This window comes from Capra hircus, chromosome 8 (genome assembly GCF_001704415.2).
Source record: "Capra hircus breed San Clemente chromosome 8, ASM170441v1, whole genome shotgun sequence".
Lineage (NCBI taxonomy): Eukaryota > Metazoa > Chordata > Mammalia > Artiodactyla > Bovidae > Capra > Capra hircus.
Genome location: NC_030815.1, coordinates 925,564 through 943,505, shown reverse-complemented (window position 1 = coordinate 943,505; position 17,942 = coordinate 925,564). Strand labels below are relative to the sequence as shown.

Genomic DNA, 17,942 nt, shown 5'->3' with positions numbered 1-17,942 from the left:
AAGTAAGTTATGAAACACTTAACTAAAAAAACCAAAACAAAAGAAAAATTAGTATAATGGGCTAGAATTATACACCCTTCAACAGAGTCACCTATCAGATCTAGTTTACCAGTATGATGCTCCTCCAGGAAACTGCTTGCCATGTGACCCATGAACAGCCGAAATGTACTGAAGGCCCCGGAAAAGCAGATGGACTTGCTCAGCTGTGCTGTGCTCACAGCTGGCACAGGTGGCGCTGTGCGCGGGTCCTGCCCTGGAGGCCAGCATCACAGCTGTGAGCCCGAGGCCTGCAGCTGCCTCCCAAACACTGGCAGACACTGGTGCGGACCTGCTCGCTGTTTCTGCTCCTCCTGCGGCTTCTCCGGTGTGTCCTCCCCTGCCGCTGTGGCCCTCCAGGACCCCAGTCCACCTGGAATCCCCTGACAGGGTGCCCAGGCCAGCAGCCCACCAGCTCCTCTGAAGCCATGCCCATCACCGGGCACCACACGCCCTGCCCATGCTTGCGCGCCCTGGCGGCTCCAGGTACGGAGTGTCCCAAATGTGGCCAGTCTGACTTTGAGGTCTGGGTCTCGAGTAAACTTGTGCACTGAGTGACGGGAGCAGAAACCTTTAGGCGCGAGGTGGTCCAGGCAACCAGAGGCCCGGCGCGAGGGCGGCGGTGAGGGGCACGCGGCCGGGCCTGGGCACACCCGTGGTGACACGGCTGCCACACGACACACCTCCTGGCTGGCGTCCCCACCCCAGCCACAGGGAGCCCCAGGCTTCCCCTCATGTGCCCACTCTGTCGGCTCCCCACAATGCTGACGGTGCCAGGTTCAGGAGCCAGCGAGACCCCAGCAATGCCCGGGAAGGGTGCAGGACGTACCTTCTGCCGTGAGGGTGTCCGGCCGGCGGGCGGGGGCTGCGGCCTCTCTGGTTCACGGCCTGGACCATCAGCCGCCCCGTGCAGCTGACGCGGCCCTGCGGGGACAGGACCACGGCGGTGAGCAATGCCTGGAGCCAGCGCGGTCTCCCCAGGCCCACGGGCCACCCCCGCCCGCACCCCGGGACTCGGCGTGTGAAGCACGTGGATAAGAAGGGCCCCCTCCGACACTTGGCTCGGCTTTACCGTTTCATCTAGGATGCCGTTTAAGACGACGACCCCCTATGAATTAACTGTCACTTGCCAAGGTCTCTCGAGCCCATGAACATTCTCCCCATGAAATGAGCGCATTTGACATTTATGAACCAGAAGCAAATGCCTGAAACGTGAGGGTCAGATGACAAAGGTTAGTTAAACTATCTAATGAAAAACTGTATTTTATCTTTAAAACATTTTTAATTTGCACTACAGCTGATGGGTCTACAACCACCCTGCCCAACACACCCAATCTCATCTGAAATACAGTGGACTTAACATTAGTTCTAGGTATAAAACATGAGTCAACATTTTTGGTGCTTATGCCCCGTCTAACGTGGTGACAAAGCACGGCGGTACGCACTACCGTCTCTGTCGACAGAGAGTCCGGTGCGTGCTGACTTAGGGGCACGCAGCGGTGCTGAGGGGCCCGACTACAGGAATGAAGGACCCAGGGGCTGCAGCTTCCTGGCCCAGGCTCCTCTTTCTCCCCATGGCTGGCAGAGCAGCAAAGCAGATTCTCTCCTCCACTTGCTCCTCTCAAGGCCCAAGAGCACGAGCGGATGGACTTCCAAGCTCTGACGACGACCGAAAGCGAGGAGCCAGGGCAGGAACCTGAGAAGCGGACTGATCATTTATTCTTGTCCTCGGTGAATTCGAGCTCCCAGATGAAGGGCAGCCCTGTGTGCACTCACGCCACGGCTGACCACTGACCCCCACTGTCATCCCAAGCGGCCTACATACGGGAGGCCAGAGCTGAGGGTCGCATGGGTTCGCAACTGCCTTCTGAGCTCCCCTGGGAGTGGGCTGAGGGGGGAGAGGATGCTGGCGGGGGACACGGAGGGAGGCGCCACAGCAGGGTGCAGGGAGGGGCCCTGCGCGTCTCCCCACAGCCTGCACGTCAGGCCCCAGGCCCCAGGAAAGGCACAGACTCACACGGACAGCGCAGACGGAGGGTGAGGCGGCCCCGGGAGGAGCGGCTGCCGGAACACACAGCTCGTGTGGCCCTGAACCGCGAGGAAGGCCCCTCCTTCACTGAGGCCACCACACCCCCAAGTACTGAGCAGCGCACTTCGGGAGGGAACGACTCCCGCCCCGCACCAACTGCATCTCAGGTTCCGGCCACGTGACAGAAGCTCTCCCATGCTGACCCTGGCACACACCGGGGACTCCCCAACACAGCCTGACACCTGAGAGTCACACTGACCCGTCCCCCGCACTTGTGCGCACGTGCCCGGGAGAGCCTGTTACAAACAGCACAGCTGACGAGTCACCGCGGCCGGCCTAACAGGTGGACACGGAAGCCCCGTGGTTCTGTCCAGAGCTTGAGGACAAGGGCTGTGCGTTCACACCGACAGCGCCCCTTGTTCTCAGGACAGGGTTTCCCTACTTTCTGCTTTGCTGCTCCATCACGGGCTCTGGGCCCCTCAACGCTGTCTGCCCACCTCTAACCGTCTTATCAACACATGAGGGAATAACAGAAGTGAAAGTGTGGCGTGAAGCTTGGGAGGAGCCAGAAATCCTGTAAAGCTGAAGCAGAGCCCACCAACAGGCCAGTCTTTTGAGTGTAACTGCTGCCCACAGCTCTTCTGTTCCTACCAGGTCCTCGGCTGAAGGCTGACACGAGTCTGGAGTGTGGACTCTGAAGGCGGTTCTGCGCGCGATGCCTGCCTCATGAGGTGCACGTGATGCCTGGTGACGCGGGTCCTTTACCTGCTCTGCAAACAGCATCTGCCTGTCCTGGCTCACAGAGTCTAACCGAGGGCCCAGGGCTCAGGACAGCCAGCCACTGGACACACGGCACAGCTGGAGAAAGCACAAAGCACCACGGCCATCCAGCCCCGGGCAGGACTGGGCACCCAGCAATGCAGCAGAGCGAAGCCAGCTGCATCTGCATCCCGCTGCGCCTTCAGGAGGCGGGAGGCTTGCAGAGGCGGGGCCTGAGGTCCCAGTCTGGCACAGGGGACACGGCGCAGCCCCTCCTGACCTCGCTAACCCTGCGGCTGCCTGTCTCCTGGGAGCCACCAGGCAGGGATGCTCTCTGGCGGAAACCTGTCGACAACACCTCACAGGCCTCTTACTCCCGAAGACCGAGCAGGTGGGAAAGTCTTCTATGAAATTAACTGCTGGCCGTGTTCGCCTCCCTCTGTGGTTCTCGCCCTCTCTCGTGGCTACTCTCAGGACTTATCTCCCCCGCCTGGAAAGTTCACCGCTCACGCTCCATGACTCAGGTCAGTTTCCATCAGCCTTTTCCTCCTTCCCTCAGCGATACTGTGGAAGCCACGGTGTGTGCGAAAAGGGAGATGGTGCTGTCCCCCTTCCAAACACGAATCCTTCTAGATCATGGAAGAAAATCATGGCACCAAAGGGCATCAAGGAAGCAGGGAGCCCACATCAGGCAACCCCACGCCATGCTTCTGGGACTGGAAGCATATGTATGTATCTATGCTTTATGTATCCTGGAAAACTTAGCTTTTACTTTTGAGATTTTTTTCCAGTACCTATTTACATCATGATCCTTTTAAACCATTTGTTAATTCACAAATTACAAGACTGACAAAGCCATTTTCTATACCATAGCAACTGTTTATAAAGCTGAGTTTATGGAGTGCTGGGCTTCCCTGGTGGCTTAGAGGTAAAGAAACCACCTGCAGTGCAGGAGATATAAAAGACAGGGGTTTGATCCCTGAGTTGGGAAGATCCTCTGGAGAAGGAACTGGCCGTATTCTTGCCTGGAGAATTCCATGGACAGGGAAGCTCGGCGTGCTGCTGTCCATGGGGCCACAGTCAGATGCGGCTGAGCAGCTAAACAACATGGAGGGTGAGGGGTTTCTATCACCGAGTTCCCACGGCAACAAGTGACAGCTTGCACCAAGGATCAGGCAGAGAAGTGGGCTCTCGTGGGTCATGGCTGAAATGCCACTTTGTTTTCCTAAGTGGGTAGGAAGTTCATTCCAATTTCTCACAAGACTGGACGCACAATCTTGGATGACTCACAAAACCCACATATGGCATGTGTGCATGGACCTGCCACTGAAGACCAGGGATGAGAAGGCATTTCACCCCTGAACTAACACCCACCCACCAGGAGACGTGCTCAGAAGCTCACAACAGCGGCTGTCAAGCGCCACAAAACCCAAATGCACAGCAACGTCAGCCTGAGGCCCACATCGACTCTCAGGATCTCCCCAGACTCTGCTTAGGAGTCTCCCCTCTGATGCTTGCCTCTTGGTCATTCAGGTAGGAAAGGAGACGTTTAGTGATATGAACACACCTCGTTAATGAGAATCCTGGTGGATCAGACCTCAAGAGACAGCAGGATTCTGGCATGAGGACCTGCTTTGGCATGGGAGCCTCTGGGGCCCGGAGTGGTCCCCCTGCTGTCTGCTCAGTCCACAGGCGGGACGGAGACAGTCAGAAAAGCTGGGCTCGGGACTTTGCTGTGGCCAGGGGCTGAGACTCTGCGCTCCCAATGCGGGGGCCCGGGTTCCATCCCTGATCAGGGAACCGGATCCCACATGCCACAACTAAGATTCTGCACACTGCATCTAAAGCTCGACCACCCTGCATGCCTCCAACAGACCCAGCCCAGCCAATAAACAGACCAAAAAGGAAAAGTAGGCTTCTGGTGCCCTGACGTAAATGGTCACTGCCCAGCTCTTTGTCTCCAAGAGGTAAAGCATGAAGAATCAGACGAGGTGATCTACAGGGCGTGGTGGCTCTTCACTGAGGCATCAGAGCTCAGGGCCCCAGGTTGAGGGTGGGGGCCTCCTCCTGGCCCTGGTGTGGCTCCCACCAGCCAGGCTGTGGTGGTGGGGGGTGGATCTTTAGCTAAGCCCCCAACCTAGCCCCCAGCTGTGCAGTCCTGATTCAGCCACGCTGGCTGGGAACTCCCCCTCAAGGTGTGACATCACCTGACGGAGACCACACGCAGAGTCCAAACTGCAGTTTGACATTTGCGTTATTCTGTTCTTTAAAAGTGCTCACTCCAACGACAGTCCAAAACATGCAGCGGGCAAAACGCCTGGCCACGAACAGCAGACCCCCAGCAGTGTGACTGCGGAAGGAGCACGGTGAACTCTAACTCCATCACCTGCCCCAGCCTTCTCAGGGCACAAGAGGAAGAAAGAGCCCAGCAGGAAGGAAAACCCTGGGGTTTGTTGAGTTCTCCACTACTCTTTTAAGAGGAAGAAAACAGAAGATGGGAGTCGGTTAGTAATGGTCCAGGAAGCAAACTAAAACTACAATTTAAAAAAAGTGCCACTTTCACTCCCTCAAATACACCAACATGAACACCAACAAGCATGCAAACGTAATTGTTTAGTAAAGGTCATGACTGGGACTGTTTTTCAGAGCCCACGTATTCACTGATTGAACTCTGAGCCTCAAGAAGGTGCATGAACTTGGAAACTGTTCCTGGTCAGTAAGGAGTCAGCTGTCCCAGATGACACCCTGGTTGCAGTGAGATCTGTGGGACCTCAGTTCAGCCTAATTTTAACACCGCTGCAGTAAGGTGTTTTTAAGTGACAATGTAACCTTAGGACAGGAGAGCGCTGTTGGCCACAATGTACGCACTTGCAGAAGCGTGCAAGCGCTGCATAGAGCACCTGTATCGTCTACTAATACTTGGTGTTTCTTTCAAAAGAAATAATGAAATACAGAATGATACAAACAGGTCAGAGATTTTTTAAAAAGGATGACTTGTGAGCTACCTCCATCAGTTACATAATAAAACTGTCAGCTTTCTTTTTTAAAAGAGTGTGTTATTTACAGGCTTCCTTGATAGCTCAGCTGGTAAAGAATCCGCCTGCAATGCAGGTAGACCCTGGCTCGATCCCTGGGTTGGGAAGATCCCTTGGAGAAGGGAAAGGCTACCCACTCCAGTATTTTGGCCTAGAGAATTCCATGGACTTTATAGTCCATGGGGTCGCAAAGAGTCGGACATGGCTGACTATGTGCTTTCTGTAGACTTTGTAAAGTACCCTGTCAAGTGTATAAGGCACAAAACCACTTCTTACACATGTCTGTGGATTCAGTACAGTTCCTAAAATATACAAGATATTCCACAAAAAAGAATTTGCAGGCTTGAATTGGAACCTGGTGGCCAGTGGCTGCCTACTAAATTCTAAGTAGTCAATTAATTTTTTGACTCTAAATCTAAAGGCCAATACAAGAGAAAAACCAAAATCCTGAGTGCTCTATTTATATTCTATCAAAATTATAATTTGTCTACACTTATAGGTTATTTAAATTCCACTGAATTAAGTGTGTGTGTATTTCTTCTAAATATTTAATTTTTGAGTCTTCCTACCATATCTTACACATACCCCTCACTCCCCTCTCCTGGGAAAGTTGTTCTACATGGAATCACATGGATTGTGCGTCTATTTACTGGCTCATCTTCTGTCTCAGGACTTCGTCCTCCCGAGAACGGCAGCCCCAGCCCGCAGGAGAGGTGTGCACAGCAGTCTCTCGACATTGTGGAAATAAATGGTGCACATCTGTGAATCACCCACACAAACGTCTAATGGAGTAAACAAACGCTCAGGAAAGGAAATCTCTGCTGGGAAACCAAGCTGGACAGAGGACATGGGGGACCAGCGCCCCACCAGGCGAGCCGCTTCTCCGCCTGGGGGCTGCGCTGGCGCAGAGCAGAGCAAGGCCACCCACGCTTCCCACCTGAGGGTTTGCGGCCATGACTGTGTAATTGCCGTCGTCCTCCAGCGTGGAGGCTGCGGTGTGCAGGGAGCAGGTCCCGCTGGGGTCGCTGCGGATGCTGTAGTGATCATTCTTGGGGGAGATCTGCTTTCCATCCTTAAACCAGTAAATCTGTGGGAGGAGGCAGAGAGAAGGTGAGGCCTGTGTGTGTAGGGTGGGTGGGGGGCTGCTCTGAGCTCCTGTGACAGAACAGGGCACCTGGGCAGGACCTTGACGTCCGAGGGACAAGGTGAGACAGCAAACAGGCTAGTTCTAGTCTAGCTTCAGAAATCACACGTTCTCTTTCTTTCTAGAAGACGTATAGGGATTTCCCTGGTGGTCCAGTGGCTGACTCCTCGCTCCCAGTGCAGGAGGCCCAGGTTCAATCCTTGGTCAGGGAACTAGATTCCACTTGCCCCAGCTAAGATCACAGACCCTGCATGCTGCAGTTACGACACGGTGCCGCCAAATAATAAGTAAGAAAAACATATATTTTAAATAAAAAATTAATATTAAAACAAGATATATTAATAATATATTAAATTATTAATCACATTATATATATATAAGACATACATAAGCGGCATTTACATTCATCCATTATTTACATGGTAGACAGCAATGACTTCTCAGCTGGCATCACAGTTTTCTTTTTGCTTCTGTTTTCAAATGTCCTAAGTGAACATGTATTACTTATAAAGGTAAAAGCATTATCTCAACATGAAAAAAACCTGACCCTAAAGTCCAGTCAATTCGTCTGTGTCAGACAAACAGAACAGGGTGAGAGGGCAGGGTGGGGGGCGCAGGTTGGGGGCACAGGGTTGAAGGTTACAGTCCACCAGCTCTCCCCACGATGTTAAACACAGCAGTACTTAAACATATACTAATTTTCAAATAATAGTTGGAGTGACAGAAAATTGTGAAAAATACAATGGAAGTACATCTTGATTAGACAGAAATGTTCTAGACGGCCAAACCATCTCTTCTCCAGGTCCGTCCTCCCTTCTCTCACCTTTAGGCACGATCCCAGGCAATCAGCTTGTCATGGTTTGGTGGTTATATCTGAGCTGGTCGTGAACTTCACAGCAGAAGAGAGGCCGCAGTGACGGTCACAGAGCTGCAGCCCCAACACAGCCAGTACACTGTGTCGGCCGGAGGAAACGGCATCCTCGCTTTTCAAGCAGGATGCGGTCAGCTCTGCTCCCTGCAGCCCAGGGCACTCCTAACTGATTCCCGGCAGAGGAAACCTACTTCAGAGCCTGCTGTAAAATGAACCTCCTCCTGCCTGTACATCACTTGGCAAGTTGAGACCACAGCTGGCCTTTGACTGCTACTCCTGTCAAAGCCTCTGAATCTGAAAAACCGTTCTTGAACCTTCCATGTCTAAGACAGGAAAAGGCTAGAAACAGACAACAGGAAGCAAGTGCACCAACAATGAGGGTCTGAGAGCTGTAGCTCTTCCCTCCCTAGTTTCTATGGAAACAATGTTACCAGTATTGCCATTCTCCAGAATCTAAAAGTTCATCATCGAAACAGACTAGCAGCTTTCAGTTCTAAAAGCTAAGTTACATAATGGCTGACACTTCATAATTATCATGCTCTTACTGGTTGGCTTACTTCCTGGAACAAAGAAGCTCTGATCAGTATATAATTTCTCCCTTTCACATTCTTGCTGCTATGCCAGTTCTTTAGAATTCTTTTTTCCCTTTAATCCTGTTTTTCACCTGTATTATACTTAGTAGACAACTTTCAAATGAGAATTAAGAGATGTATTGTGCTGAGCTGCTCAGTCATGTCTGACTATTCTCGACTCCGTGGACTGCAGTCTGCCAGGCTCCTCTGTCCATGGGGATTCTCCAGGCAAAAGTACTGGAGTGGGCTGCCATGCCCTCCTCCAGGGGAGCTTCCCGACCCAGGGACTGAACCCAGATCTCCTGCATTGTAGATGGATTCTTCACCATCTGAGCCACCAGGGAAGCCCAAATTAAGAGACAGTGCCAACATTCTACCAAGACTACTCTGAGAGGAAAACAGTGTGAACTAGAACGTCGCTTCCGTCTTCTCATGTTTCAAGGGAACAAGCCTGTCGAGGGCAGAATATCCTGCGAGAGCGTCAGGGCGGAGCTTCCGCTTCTCACTGGGCCCCTCTCGCTGACCTCTCTCCAGTTCCAGGGAAAAGTGCAGTCCTGCGTGCTGTTCCGTGGGGCCGTGAGTGGTGATCCTGGTCTCTGTCTAAAGAGAGGGCCACCCGCCACCCGGTGTCCCCCTGTGCCTGTAGGGCAGGGCTCTGGCCGGGCCAGCCCCAGCAGTGGTACTCCTGCCCCCTCTGCCTCTGTATCCACAGGAGGCCTGGGCTTTGTGGATTAAACATATGATTCCCTTCAGTAGCGGCAGCTTCGCTCCTCTGTCCAGCACAGAGCGCAGGCGGGGTTCAAGTTCAGGCCTGGCCGCCATAGCCCTCTGGCCTTGGGAAAGCTCGCCAACCTGCTGGAGCTGAGCCTGACACCTGCACCTGGGGTGTCGCAGCGGTGGCTCCATGGGAGGGAGGGGGGAGGGTGTGAGGCGCTCCTTGCCAGCCACTCTCCTAGTCCGTCTGTTCTGTCCCCTTAGACCCCATTCTGTCCTGCCCTGTTCTGCTCAACCCTGTCCTCGTCTAGCGGCTGCCCTGGCGGCTCAGACGGTAAAGAATCCGCCTGCAATGCAGGAGATGTGGGTTCAGTCCCTGGGTGGGGAAGATCCCCTGGAGGAGGGCATGGTGACCCACTCCAGTATTCCTGCCTGGAGAATCCCATGGACAGAGGAGCCTGGCGGGCTACAGTCCATGGGGTCGCAAGCAATAGGACACGACTGCGGGACTGGCACATTCAGTTTCAACTCCGGCACTTGTCCTCCTACCACACACCCTGCAGGCTGGAGCCAGACCCATGCTCAGGGCACGCAGGTCTGAGGAGGCTGTGTCTCCACTCACCTTGGGCTTTGGGTCGCCGGCCACTCTGCACGTGAACGTCGCAGGCATACCCTCAAAGATCTTGTAATGCTTCAGCTTCACCTCAAAGAAGGGGGCCACTCCGCTCTCCACAGACGTGTCCCCGCAGGGTGCCTCGTCCCCTGACTCCTCCACGGGGGACCGCTCCAGCCGGTACTCGATTTCGCTGATGAGCCTCTGCTCACAGCTGGAGACCTTGTACTCCTGAGTCAGACGGAGGGGCTGCATCACCGACTGGGCCCCCCGTGCTACACACCGCCCCATCAGACTCAGCCCCTCTGCAGTCAGGCTCCCGGAGGACAGCGATGTGTTTACTACAGAGCTCAACAACAAGTCTGCACCCCAGTCACTCCCACATGAAACAAAGAATGCCTGGAAGGACATGTGCTATTTCAAACCATCCTCAAGTCCTGTCAACCGAAAAACACCACAGCCACACACCTAGGAGAATGAGTTTCTTTCCCTTCTCTCTCAGAATAGGGAGAAGGAAAAAAAAAGGCAACAGTGACTCCTAAACTGCTCATAAAAGTTAAGCACTGACGCCACGCTGACCCATCCCTGTCTGAGGGTGGGCACCTCCCAGATGGGCAGCTGCGGCTCACTCGGCCTTTTCTCCAGTGGTGCTGGAGAAATGGTACCTTATTCCCTTCTCCTGACAATCCTCCCCACCCAGCTTTCGACCTTCCCTCAGCTCCTCAGCTCTGGGCAACCATTCCCCACCCTCTTTAAAAGAAAAAGAGGTCTGACAGTCCAGTCAAATATGTGGTTAAAAAAATAGGCATCAAGTGCCTGCCAGCATCCTCTGGTAATGAAGGGGTTCCAAGAGACCACTTGCTCATGAAGTACAGAAAAGGCAGCCCATTATGAGACACTCTCTATTAATATTAAATGAAAGGTTGTTTCAAATAAGGCTTTCTCTTAAAGTTACTCAATCTTTAAAAAACCGTCTGGTGTGGGGTTTCCCTGGTGCCCAGTGGATAAGACTTGGCACTATCAGTGGAGGGGGCAGGGTTCGAGCTAAGATGTTACACGCCACATGGTACGCCCACAACCCCAAAAAAGTCTGCTGGCTTGAAGGAAGAAATTCAGCAGAATGAATGAAACTGCAGGAGATACACAAGCTGCTTTGTCTAATCATTATTAAATTAATCAGTTTAAGAATTGGCTCTTTTTTCTCCTAGAAAACTTTTAACAAATGAGAAACTTCTTACAATTTAAAATTCAGAGTAGTCATAAAGGACAGAATAAAATTCAAGTCTGTAAATAAACGACGTGACAAATCACACTGCAGTAACTCTGTGCCTCTGATACTGAATGAAAACAGACAGTGAGTGTATCGGTCACTAACGTGTGGCAGGAAGTGCAGACACACAAGCACACGAGGGAGAACAGAGGAAGCGGACACAGAAGGACTGGGAGGAGAAGAGAGGTGAAGGTGACCTTTTGACCGTCCAGAGGGCTCTCTACAGAAGCACGAGATGGCCAGGGGTCCTGAAACAGCAGAAAAGGAGTAGTGAAGCCCAGTAAGAGAAGCGGCAAGAATCCAACCAGATTTCTAGCTTTAAGGGAAACTCTGGTGGGAGCAATATTTAGCACAGAAAAACTTTCAGATTTTGAAGGCTGATCCATTTCTGAATAGACAGGAGAAAGAGTTTACTTGATCCTTTAAACTTGTGTTCTAAAGCTTTCTTTTATCTTAAAACTATTCAGTATATAGGGAGACTCCAAACAGAACCAGTGGAGATGATAAACAGCTCACAGCAAATCCATGAAGGATTCTGGTGTTGCTGCTGCTGCGGCTGCTAAGTCGCTTCTGTCGTGTCCAACTCTGTGCGACCCCATAGACGGCAGCCCACTAGGCTTCCCCGTCGCTGGGATTCTCCAGGCAAGAACACTGGAGTGGGTTGCCATTTCCTTCTCCAATGCATGAAAGTGAAAAGTGAAAGTGAAGTTGCTCAGTCGTGCCCGACTCTTAGCGACCCCATGGACTGCAGCCCACCAGCTCCTCTGTCCATGGGAGTTTCCAGGCAAGAATACTGGAGTGGGGTGCCATTGCCTTCTCTGCTGGTGTTAGCAGGGGACAAAGCAGATTCCCTGCTCATTACCGATTTTTAACTATATTTGTGAAGAAAAACATTCTTTTCTGTACATAGATACTTCACCTGGATGAGATGTTAAGAACGTAATTGAAAATAGTCGTGAGTCATTTCACACAATTTCAGCGAATGTATGTTCCTCCACACAAACCTGTTTTGCATTACCGCACAGGACAGGGAAATCAGAAAGATACTTGAAAGAAGAGAAACTAATGGCTAAGACAAAAAGGACAGGTGTCATCGATGGAAATAACTCCATCACCCCCTCAACACAGGGCATGCTCACTAGCCGCTGGTCAGAGGCAGCCTGCGACCCACCCTTGGCTCTGCACAGAGCTGGCCCCAGGACCGGGTCCCTAGGGAGGCTGGCGGTGGCGGGCGGAGAACACTCTGCTCTTCCGGGAAGCCGGGAGGATCGCATACCTGGTTGGCCGCCTCCTCTTCTGGCTCCTGGACGTTGAAGACAGTCGCACTGTCTGCACCCAGCAGCCGCCGAGCCATCCTTTCTTCATAGGTCAACCTCTAAGCAAAGAAGCCACACGAGTCAGAAAAATCTCACTGCTGCAGCGCCTTGAGAACACGAATGCAAAGAACAAACGGGTCTGTTCTCTGTGACCGCTCCTCTCCACCTCCGGACGCCTGTGCAGACAGGAGCCCTCTGCTCCCTGTGTTCACCTGCTCCCGCTGGCCCTCCAGTCCTGACCCGGTGCTGAGAGTCAGGGTGACCCATCCCGAGAGCAGACTGACGGTGAACACGGCAAGCAACAGGGCAGAAGTCCCCTAACTGTCATGTATTTTATGCCTAATGATAAATATGAAGACAAAGACCTTTACATAGCAAGATGTTTTCTACAGGACGTGTACGGTCATAGCTATCACAGGCTTCAGAACAGCTCCGAGCCTAGGGAGGGAGTCCGAGGCTGGTGGGCAGTGCTGCTTCGAGAGCTCTTCTCCGGGGCCAGGCGCGGGGGTGAACGCAGGCAAACACAGGACGCCGTGGAGGCTGGCTGCACATGCTGACCCAGCAGAGGGGCTGGAAGCGGCCTGCTGACCTGACACCCACGGCCTCGAGCCTCAGGGGAGACTGCTCCCAGCGAAGGTGGTGAGGCTCCCGCTTTCAGCGACCAGGGCTTTGGGCTGAACACAAACCAAACGGCCCACTCGCGTTTGGTCTGATGGGTGCCCTTGAGTGCTGGCTCCAAAACGGTCATCAGCCCATTCACTGGGGCATTTTAAAAACAAGCTTTTGATTCAAAATAGAGAATAATTAGTAACGCAAAATAAAATTTAAAAAAATGTGCAAGTTTTTTCAGATGAACTTCCAAACTTCTGAATCTAGACACAGACTCTCCTAGAAACTCTCTAATCAGGAAAATATGCTGGGTAAACCACTGCTTTCCAGCAATTGCTGGTCTTAGTCCCAGCAGAAACCAGGAAGAGAAGCAGCACACATGCCAAATGGCAAAGAGACCTGAAGTTCCGATGGCCTTGTTTTGGGAAAAAGGGGCTGAGGATGAGGAGAGGTGGAGACGGGCATCTGTGGCACGGAGCGGCTCGTCCGCATGCTGCTGTTTAATTTTCTCACATGCGTTAAAAAATCACGGGTTCAGTTTTCAGACACAGTTTTAAATACCTTTTTAAACACCTGCTCTCGTAAAAAGCCTTCCTGATATTTGGGGAGGGCGGCCTGGTGCCACCCCATTCCTCTGGAGGGGAAGCATCTCTCGATACTCAGGCCCGCGTCAGACGCACTTGCCACCACCAGCAGCCAGACTCACTCACTGCTGAGTTTCGGAACCACTTGCTGCGCCATGTGAATATAAAAAGTCATATACGAAGACGCCAGAAATGCGGACAGGGTCACGTGCAGCGTCAGGAAAAAGCTGTTTGACGGTCACGTTTTCTAAGAACAGAAACCTTACTTGTCCTTTTAAAATTCTCAAATGTGGAAATGTACAGAAAATACTGGAAATGTCGTTCACTGCTGAACAAATCCAAATAATATATACTTCTATGCAAGAGAGATATGACATATATATAACAAATATAAATACATGTAGTGTAATAATAATAGCTTATAGAAATCTTTTAAACCAAGAGTTATTAGTTCATAAGGAATATTTAAACAAACAAACAAACAAAATCTTGAAAAAAGCCTTTACCTGGCTTGAGAAAGATCCCGTAAGTCTGTTTTAATCTTTCAAAGGCTCTGGTTGACAGAGCCAGGGAAAACTTCCAGAATGTGTTCATTTGCACATGCGACCACTTGTTTCAGGGAGAAGGTACTTCCCCCGTGTGAAAATCTCAGTGAGGTGAGTAACGTGGGGTCTCTTTAGCATGTCAGTCTTCCTCAGCCCCAGATCAGCACCCAGCCCCCTCCTCTGGGCCCCAGCCTCCCAACCGAAGCAGTCTGTGCTCACGCCTTTATCTATCAGGGCGGGATAACCGCAGCTCCTAGAAAACAGAGTCAGCATGCAGGCTTGCCCCTCTGGAGAAGGTGCTCAGGGACACTTTACACAAGAGGCCCCTCTCTGCTTCTGCCGAAGAGCCAGGCCAATGCCCCTGGTAAAGCACACAGGTCACTGGCCCCCCCACAAAGAAGTCTCATTTCCTAGACTCGTTTGCCTGTGCCCTTCAGGAACTCGGGGGCAGTGAGCCCAGAAAACAAACAAGCCAACACCTGACAAGGAAGCACTGCGGAGGCAGCGCCTGTGTGGACTGCCTCCTAGCCTGTCTACAACCTGCCGCCTCGGAGCAGCGAGCACTGCCGTCCAGAACCGAGCTGAGCCGCCCTGACAGACGAGCACAAGCGTGGTAACGGACCCCGCACCGGACAGCCTAGACCAGACCAGCATGGTCTCCCAAGGTGCGCGGCCTTCTCTGCAGAAGCAAGGCAGGGCAGGGCGCAGAGCCCAGAACTGAGTTCCCGTCCACCGCCTCTGGGCAGACAGACCTTGGGCACAGCCCCCAGCCCTACCCTCCTGCGGGACTGGTTCCCTCTCTCTGCCTCCCACCCAAGGGCTCGCCAGGCCCGACCCTGCTTAGCTTCCAAGCAGGACAAGCTCGGGTGTGATCGGGGCGGTGTGACTGTAGACTGTCCCTTTTCTCTGTAGTGTTGGAGGGCCTCAGCATTCCTGCCCCCTCTACCTCCAAGCTGCTGTATTCCTCCCCAGCCCCCAGGAATGGTTCATGGAAGGAGGCCGCAGAGCCTCCCCCCATGCTCTCCCCTCCACAAGCAAACGTCAACCTGGAGAGGCGCGTGGGGGCTTGGGGGGGGCGCTACACCAGCTGTGAGGACGGTGCTCAGCTGAAGGCCAGGTGTGAGGGTGAGGCTCCAGCCCTGAGGCTGGTGAGGACGGAACTCGCTGGCTCCAGGGACTGCCCCTACCGCCTGCCCCTGCTCAGCATGTCCCCGCCCTCTACCGCCCCCTACCGGCTGCCCGTTGTTCAGCAGGTCCTCCTTGAAGCGCAGCTTGCGTTCCAGGTCCTGGATGACCGCGTCCTTGGAGCCCTGGATCTCCTCGTCGGAGGCCATCCTGGCAGGTCTGCCGGCCTTCTTGGGAAGCCCCCTGCGGGAGAGCACACAGTGGAGGCAGGGTCAGGGTTTGGTCCGTCAGGCACACCCAGCCCAGCGCTCGGGGCTGTCCACCCTGGGCCCACGCCCCTCCTGCTGGGTGTGGACCAGTGTCACAGACACAATCGCTGGCACACACTGGCGTGTCACGGGGTGAGATGAGCACCGAGGTAGAAGAGGCAGCAGCAAGCAACATGTGGCACCGTCTGTATGCAGACCTGGGTTTCTGCCACGTCAGGTTGTGCCTTTGGGCATCAATCTTGACTGTTCATTGAAAGGACTGATGCTGAAGCTGGAGAATAAATCTAAATCATAGAACACACCTTGCGGCAGGACTTCTAGGTGGGACAGGAATGAAGAGGAAACAGGAACGGGTGCGGGCCGGGAGGGGATGGAGGGGGATGAACGGAAGAGGACCCCAGGATGCTGCGTGGAGCGCCAGGAGCCGGCCAGCACCCCTGCCGACCCACTGGTTGGGGCCTTGCTCCGGTCCGGGCACCAGAGCAGACTCTGTGCAGCAGCCTCGAGCCACTATTCTTGCGAAAATCAGCTCCTGCAGTGGCGGTGGGGAGGTGGTGCTGCCAGGAGACAGGAGGGGGGGGTCCGGGTGGAGCTGGACTGGGAGGACTGCATCGCGGAGGGGCAGCAAGAGCCAGCCCGGGGGGTCGGCGGGGCACCCTCTCCGTTTAACAGGGAATCTCTCTTTCTGACAGCATCTCCTTTGGACTAATTACTAACGTGATTCAGCAAACACTAAGAAATTATGTTAAAACCTGAGCACAGAGTAAGGCTGAGGCTCTAAGGTCAGGGAGAAAGCAGGGTGTAGCATCTGCCCCCAGCGTGGCACCCGCTGACTTCCAAGGAGCAGAGAGCCACTCCTCAGGAATAAAAATGTGTCTGCTGACAGACATGCTTTCCCTTCACAATGGTTTGTACAATTAAAAATTAAGACAGCTCTTCAAATAAACTGTTACCCAAACCAGCACTCTTCACCGCGCCCGGGAGCCAGCGACAGCCCCGCCTGCCTGGGGTGCTGACCTGCCGTGCACACAGTCCTCCCCGCGTGCGCCAGCGAAAGCACGACCACCGGCCCCGGTGAACAGTGCTCGCGTGCTTGCGGTAGGAACTGCCTCCACTGGAGACACTCCGCTGACTGGACAAGTGAGTCTGTAGCCAGCTTTGGGAAGGGCGGTGACCCCACAGCCTCAGGAAGGAAAGTGGGGAGGGACGGGATCCACAGAAATCCCCTAAACCCTGACCCACATCAAGGCCGTGGGCTGTGGGGAGGCCGTACAGCCTCCCTGCCTCTGTGGTCCGTTGCCGCTCCTGCCTTCTGCCTGGCCCTCCGTTGCCCAGACATAAGACGCAAATCCACATCTTCACAGACTGTTTAGAAGCTACTCTTTTACAGATGAGAACAAGACGATGCTAAACGCAAACACTGAAACAGCCATTAGTGCAACTGATGATTAAGAAAATAGAGATATCTGATTTGCTATACGGCTCAGGAAACTCCAACAGGGGCTCTGTATCAGCCTAGAAGGGTAGGACGCGGTGGGAGATGGGAGGGAGGTTCAAAAGGGAGGAGATATATATATATATATATATATATACTTATAGCTTATTCATGTTCAAGTTTGAGAGAAAACAACAAAATTCTGTAAAGCAATTATCCTTCAATTAAAAAAAAAAAAGGCAACTGCTAGGTGGAGACCTCAGTACCTGGGAGGGGCTTGTGCCAGTGCTCAGAAGTCACAGCCACTGTCTGTGTTCACAACGGCCTGACAGAGCACACGGGCGGCAGGGGAGATTCTGCTCACACCTAAATGAGGGCTGATGTCACTCCTGGAGGGGTGACCCCCGCCAGGGCTCAGCAGGAATGAGCGCCCACTTTTCAGAGGGAAGACTGCGAGAGTAATCAGTGTCAACATGAGTGGCATACCAAGCCTGGCATCCGAAACTGCCCCCAGGACTCTGCGGTCTGTGCCCTCTGGTTCCCAGGCGCACAGGTGTGGCCACTCTGCCTGGCTGGCTTTGAACAGTGCTAGCTCCTGCTTCCCCACGGCCTGCTCTGTGTCTTGGTCAAGAGACACTGCTGCCTCTCGTGGCTGTGCAGGAAAACTGCACAAGCCACAAAACAAGGACTGGAATGGACACAGGCCATGCAAAATGGACGCCACGTGAAACGGAGAACCAACAAAGACCTACTGGATAGCACAGGGGACTCTGCTCAGTGTTGCACGGCAGCCTGGATGAGAGGAGAGTTTGGGGGAGCCTGGATACATGTATATGTATGGCTGAGTCCCTTTGCTGTCCATCTGAAATTCTCACAACATTGTTAACTGGCTGTACTCCAATATAAATTAAAAGTTAAAAGCAACACCAAAAACATAAAATAGAGGTATCTGAAATTTGCATTTCAGATAGGCAAAGAAGCACAACAAAAAACCAACCAAACTAATGGATTGCTAC

The 17,942-nt window shown here is 53.1% G+C and overlaps 1 protein-coding gene across 3 annotated transcripts in view; it reads right to left on the bottom strand.

Annotated features, from left to right (window-relative positions):
* Nucleotides 1-17,942, bottom strand: part of PALLD (palladin, cytoskeletal associated protein) — a 382,006-nt gene that overhangs the window by 10,437 nt on the left and 353,627 nt on the right. For 2 of the 3 annotated variants that reach the window (XM_018051789.1, XM_018051788.1), the window contains exons 12-17: nt 15,330-15,465; nt 12,320-12,418; nt 11,241-11,291; nt 9,783-10,004; nt 6,797-6,946; nt 866-960 (exon numbers count right to left, since the gene is read on the bottom strand). In XM_018051789.1, the coding sequence (XP_017907278.1) occupies nt 866-960; nt 6,797-6,946; nt 9,783-10,004; nt 11,241-11,291; nt 12,320-12,418; nt 15,330-15,465 (753 nt within the window). The remainder of the gene's footprint in view (nt 1-865; nt 961-6,796; nt 6,947-9,782; nt 10,005-11,240; nt 11,292-12,319; nt 12,419-15,329; nt 15,466-17,942) is intronic. The other variant, XM_018051787.1, reaches the window with a different exon arrangement.